Source organism: Austrofundulus limnaeus, unplaced genomic scaffold (assembly GCF_001266775.1).
Source record: "Austrofundulus limnaeus strain Quisiro unplaced genomic scaffold, Austrofundulus_limnaeus-1.0 Scaffold492, whole genome shotgun sequence".
NCBI classification, from domain to species: Eukaryota; Metazoa; Chordata; class Actinopteri; order Cyprinodontiformes; family Rivulidae; genus Austrofundulus; species Austrofundulus limnaeus.
In genome coordinates, this window is record NW_013952894.1 from 458,044 (window position 1) to 464,231 (window position 6,188).

The 6,188-nt window shown below is 39.2% G+C and overlaps 1 protein-coding gene across 1 annotated transcript in view; it reads right to left on the reverse strand.

Moving 5' to 3' along the window:
* Positions 1-6,188, reverse strand: part of LOC106530128 (adenylate cyclase type 5) — a gene marked incomplete at its 5' end in the record, with an annotated part of 71,204 nt that overhangs the window by 7,314 nt on the left and 57,702 nt on the right. Inside the window, 3 exon segments of the mRNA XM_014025704.1 lie at positions 279-437; positions 570-686; positions 2,702-2,789. Of these exon segments, the coding sequence (XP_013881158.1) occupies positions 279-437; positions 570-686; positions 2,702-2,789 (364 nt within the window).

Genomic DNA, 6,188 nt, shown 5'->3' on the forward strand with positions numbered 1-6,188 from the left:
ACCTGTGAAACATAACCCTTTTATCTCTTGTAAACATGTTGTAACAATTTATGTAGTTTAAAGCAAAGTATTTGAACCATTCATACGTTTTTAAAGCGTTTGTTTGCACTGTGCTACGTTCTGCTCATTGATTTCAATGGTTAGCGTTAGCATTAGCTCAATGCAAAAATATCCCCCCTGCGAAGCCACGCCCAGGTCACATGACGCCCAATCCAGTGATATATATCAATGTTATAAACCATCCCCTGCCACCATTTCTCATAAATGAAGGAAAGCACCTCAGGAAAGCTGCAGATGAGCGTGTTCTCTCCACAGGGGCTGTGCTGGGAGTCCAGGCTGACGTTGAGCAGCACAGCGTGGCAGGCGCTCACCCTGTTCAGGCTGATGTTCAGCTCTGACCTGATGCAGCTGCGCACTTCCTGACTGCTGCAGGTGAACTGAACCAGGTCAGCTGTTAGTGAGTGCACTTTAAAGATCTACACAGTCTGGTTTTTCATCATTTTATCCTCATTATCAGCGACGGTAACTTCATTTGCAAGGTTTTGGAGATTGTGTTTTTGAGTACTTACAATATTAATGAAAGCAGAGAGAAAAACAATGATGGTGGTGAAGACACCGACTAARGTGCTGTTGAGTCTGGACTGGACTATTCTCTTGGAAAGACTCTGAAGTGGGACTGGGAAGATCTGAGAGGATGAGAGCAAAAAGAATAGTGACTAGTTATATTTACCTTGTCTCACATATGCAACAAAAAAGACAATATTTTCATATGTTATATTAACTGTCCATCTTAACAAGTTTTAAAACCTTATATCAGCCAAAAATTCTTTTTGATCTTGTTTTGAGACTGATTTACTAAACAAGAACTGATTGTGTAAGAATACTGCAGTGGGAGGGGTTTCCCAGCCGCTCGGCTCGGGATGTCTCAGGAACTATGAAAGGTCAGTGCGAAAACGAACACCGAGCAACCACGTGACGGTGCGTCGACCGGTCGACTGCCGAGCGAACGTACTGCCAGCTTTAGTCTGAAAATTTGACTCAAATTAAATCAAAAATTTCTGCCGGTGGAGTAAGAAAATTTTACTTTGTAAGATTCTTGAAATAAGAAAAAATTGAGTCAAATCAAATATTTCAAGAATCTTACCAAGTAAAAATTTCTTACTCCATTCAAAGAAATTTTTGACTTAATTTGAGTTAAATTTTCAAACTAACAAGACAAATAATCTTACACATTCTGAAAACAAGATGATTATTCTTACACAATCAGTTCTTGTTTAGTAAATCAGTCTGAAAACAAGATCAAAAAGACTTTTTGGCTGATATAAGGTTTTAAAACTTGGCTAGATGGACAGTTTTTGCAGTGCATAAAGAGGAGAAAACAAAAACAAGAAGCTCAAGTGGTAAAAAGAAAATTAAGCACATCTGTAGTAAATTAAAAGTTGTAATACCTGAACAAAACATTTTTGAAACAAACAAACATCAGAAACATTGTTTTCCTAACCAGCTAAACAGGAGGCGGGGAAAAAAACTGCCATCTGAATTTACTTTTATTATTCTGACCATATCTTTTAGATGAAATCATCTGAAAGCATGTTCCTCTCCTGCTTTGATACTGAAACACCACAATTTAATATGGGAGGCCAGGTAAGACATAATCTGATCTGTGTATGTAAACCTTTCAAACAAACATGAAAACCTTTTAACCTCATATATGAGAGATTTTCATATATGTGTATGAGGTTTTCATATGTGTGTGTGAAAGGTTTTCACATGTGTGTGTGAAAGGTTTTCATATGTGTGTATGAAAGGTTTTCATATGTGTGTGTGAAAGGTTTTCATATGTGTTTATGAAAGGTTTTCACACATGTGTACGAGAGGTTTTCACATGTGTGTATGAGAGGTTTTCATATATGTGTATGAGAGGTTTTCATATATGTGTATGAGAGGTTTTCATATGTGTTTATGAAAGGTTTTCATATATGTGTATGAGGTTTTCATATGTGTTTATGAAAGGTTTTCACATATGTGTACGAGAGGTTTTCACATGTGTGTATGAGAGGCTTTCATATGTGTTTATGAAAGGTTTTCATATGTGTGTGTGAAAGGTTTTCACATGTGTGCATGAGGTTTTCATGTGTGTTTGTGCAAGGTTTTAGGTTTTCACTAGTATGTCTGAAAGGTTTTCACAAATGTGTGAGAGCACAACATTTCACTAGTATGAATGAATGATTTTCATATGAGTGTATGCAAGCTTTCTCAGATTATGTCTTACCTGGCCTCCCATAATTTAACCGTGCTCACATTAATCGACGCTCACTGAGCTGAAACACTGCAATGTTGACACTCCACAGCTACTGCCGTAGAAACAATTACAGAAAAAAAGACCACTTTTCATTTTTCCCCCCAGGTGTTTTTTTTGTGTCACATTAAATGAATCATGAGAATATAAAACATAGAGCGGCAGGTTTCCTTGAAGAACTTTGCACATACATGGACCTGGTGGAACAAATAGCTTTCCTCGAAGGGAAAAGAAACAAAGAAGTCCTGGCATGCCAAAGTTCTTAAACAAAGCCTTTCATGGAGGCGGGAAAGAATAAACCAAAGTCTCTGTCRTTTACCTCCTGCAGAACAGAAACCAGCTGCATTCTGATCATTAACTGTTATCTGTCATCACAGCTCCAGTTGTTCAGATGTTACTCACCACAAAACAGGAGTACACGGCTGATACGAACATGACGGCCATCAAGATGATAAAGCAGGTGACAAAGAAGCCAATCATCAGGTTTGAGCTGAAAAAAATAAACACAAGAGGTGATTTTTTATCGTTCTTACTTTTGTCTTTATAACAAAGGTATTCAGGCCCTGGATATTCTCCTGTTTGTTTGCCTTACAGCCTGCAGCTTTGAAGGAATTTATTAGGAAGATATGATTTTAAAAGCACTACACAATTTTCGTACTTTTCCTTTTTAAGTATTGACTTTTATGATCCGTTGTTTAACTATTGTTATGTCTTGATTAAAATAGTTTAGATACATGCCTGAAACACCATCACAACACATTAAAAAATACATGTTTTTTTGTCTGTGTCCGCGATTCAGCCGTATGCCAGCAGTGGGCGCACCAGGCACTGAAGAACTTGTATAAAAAGACCCAGAACTACCGATTTTCAGGCGRCTCTGCTTTGCTGACTCCAGCCGGAGCAATAAAAGCTTTGCTCGTAACCAGATCTGGTGTTGTATGGTCCTATTCTGTTCACTTTTTAATCCATTCAATATTTCTTCTCGATTTCAGTTAACAAACACTTAATTTTCTTACAGTTTTACTTTGGTTTATGTGACGATCCAACACACAAAGATGATGCAGCCACAGCACGGCCCTGCTGGATTTGGGTACCATGCAGAGATGTGCAAGTCTTTTTTTTGCAAGTCCAAGTCAAGTCTCAAGTCTTTGGCTCCAAGTCCAAGTCAAGTCTCAAGTCTCTTGACCTCATTTCCAAGTCTTGTTGCATGTATTACTTAACTAGCAGTTTGATCAAAGGTTTTCTAACTATACTAGATTATATCCTATAATACTATATTTTAATAAAAATATTAAAACAATACTATTAAAACATAAAACTGTTTTAAAAATACAGATAAGTTTAAGGTTGAAATAAAAATCAAGCATTTAGAGTTTTGCTAACTGTATTTTGCACTTGAAGTCTTACAAAAGCTTACTGTAATTATACTGTAATTATACTGTAATTATATCTTGCCATTGACAAAGAACAAATGCAACAAGTCTGCTGCTGATTTTACAATWAAATACCAGAAAAAAKCTTATAATGAATGGCAGCGGAGCTACTGCAACGCACCTGCCATGCTGAAGCTCTGTTTGTCACACAGGGTACATGTCATTAACACTGGATGGTGCTGGCCCCTCCCACTCTCAGGTGAGGGGGAGTGGAGTGTTTGGAAGAATTATTCTGACTTTAATCAAGAGTGTATATTTTCAATTTGAGAGCAGGAGTAAATGTCTTTACTCTTGAAACTTGATGTATTTGTTCTCAAAGGAGCGGAGCATGGATGTGTACTGAGGGAGTGAGAATCATGAGCTGGGCAGTAAAAAGACTTGCATTGTTCGCGAGTCGCAAACCACAAGTCCAAGTCACGTCTAAAGGGCTCGACACACGGGGAGCGACAAACTACAGCGATTAACGGCTGTCATCRCAGCCAGGGTGAAACCCGACACACGGGACGTGACAGTGATCGCAGCGTTGCGAATCGCGCTCTCAGATCACTTGTCTTCACGAAATTTGATTGGTTCTTGACTTTGAAGGCGGGTGTGCATTACGGACGTGTAAACTAAACAAATCTTGCGATGCTAATGATATTGAAAAACAAACACATCAAGATMHAGTTTTATGAGGAAAAACTTAMCATAAACTTCACCCTGGTGCCAATAAATTCCCACAAAGCTTTTTAGTAATCACTTGGTGAAAGTGTTAGCTAGCTGCAGTGTGTAGCATACTCTCCTCTCATTGGTCAGCCAATGAAACCCTCGCTAATTGGTTGTACACTAAGCGACAGCGACAAAAGTTGAACATTTTTCAACTTTCATATGTCGCGTCGCAAGCTCGCGTGTGCACGTCTACGTGTACGAGCGTGAAATTTCACATGCACTATTTTCGCCGGTCGCTTGGCAGGAGGAGGGCAAGAGATTGTCGCCTCACCGCACAGGCTCCATAGGAAATGAATGGAGAGAGAGCGACGTCGCCTCCTGTGTGTCGAGCCCTTAAGTYTTTAGGGTCCAAGTCCAAGTCAAGTCTAAGTCTCTAATAGTAATGACTTAAGTGCGACTCAAGTCCAAGTCCGAGTCACGAGTCCCCATCTCTGGAACCATGGAGTATTTTTCCATAAAACCACTATAAGTTGCGCAGAGATGGGATCCATAGAACAGTAAACAGGGAAAAGTCATTGCTTAAACACAAAGACAAGACAAACATGTTGTTGGAAAAAATGTGTTGTTCAAAATGGTATGTCCAAATAAACAGGAATCAACTGGATTTCTTCTCAAAACTTTATTCTTAATCTTCTTACGCCAATCAGGTATATACAGCAACTGCAGCACAGGCCTCAGCATAAGGCCTTGAGCTGAACCAAAACAAAGCACAGGAGCTCTGCTCTGAGCAGGAACTCTGCAAAGGCAGAAGAAGCAGAAAAAGGAAGAGTTTCAGTGTCTTGGACCGGTCCAGTCAAAGTCCAGACTTTGGTTGAAGAATCTCTAGTTTGATGTAATGATTGTTGGACATGAGCAGCACCAGCCTGAATGAGCTGCAGAGGTTTGGTCATGAAGAACAGAAACATTTCAGTGGTTAGATGGAGGAAGATCAGGGAGAAGAACCTGGACAGACCTGCTGGGGCTCATACCTGGTTTTCTGTTTGATTCAGCATCTGTGCTGTTTGTGTGAACACACTGAAAGAGATCTAATGTGACAACATCAAGGAGAGAAGGCCAGGAACGAGTGAGAGCGAGAGAGAGAAGAAGGTTAAAGTGATTAAAGAAGACTGATTAAATGAAGGGAGAGGACGCAGAGGTGGAGACGAGAATAAAAGATAAGAAGTGGAGTGGGGAGAAGAGCGGGTCGAGGAGAAAGGTTAATAGAGAAGAAGAATAAAGAAGATCAATAGTGAGAGATGGTAAAGAAGAAGAGAAGAGAGACAAAGTCAAGAGAAAACTACCTGAGATTGTTCAATCTGCTGCCATTAGACCAACTTCTCATTTGATTTTCACATTTCTAACTCCTGCAGGTGGCTCTCTCTGACTGCATTACTGCTTAAAATAATGTTTTTTTGACTCTATAATGTTTTCTTAGTTTCAAATGTTCACACACATGATTTTTACTAAAGTTTTCTGAAATAAAGTTGTTTTTCATGTCAGGATTTTTTAAATTTCTTTGTTTTGCGTTGTCTCTTTTTGGGGTTTATTGTTGTATTTTTGCACCTYAGTGCCATTCAGCACTTCATGTAGACCAAAAAAAGGCTGCTTTAAACCATTTAACCGAGCTGATACTAAATGGTGACAAGATTAGACTGCAGGCTCAATATGTCCAAATTTATCACTTAAACAGCCTATATACCACGGTCATTAATGACGTATTTCCTGTAAAATTCCAGCCACTCTCCTCCCTTCCACTTCCTGCTTACTGC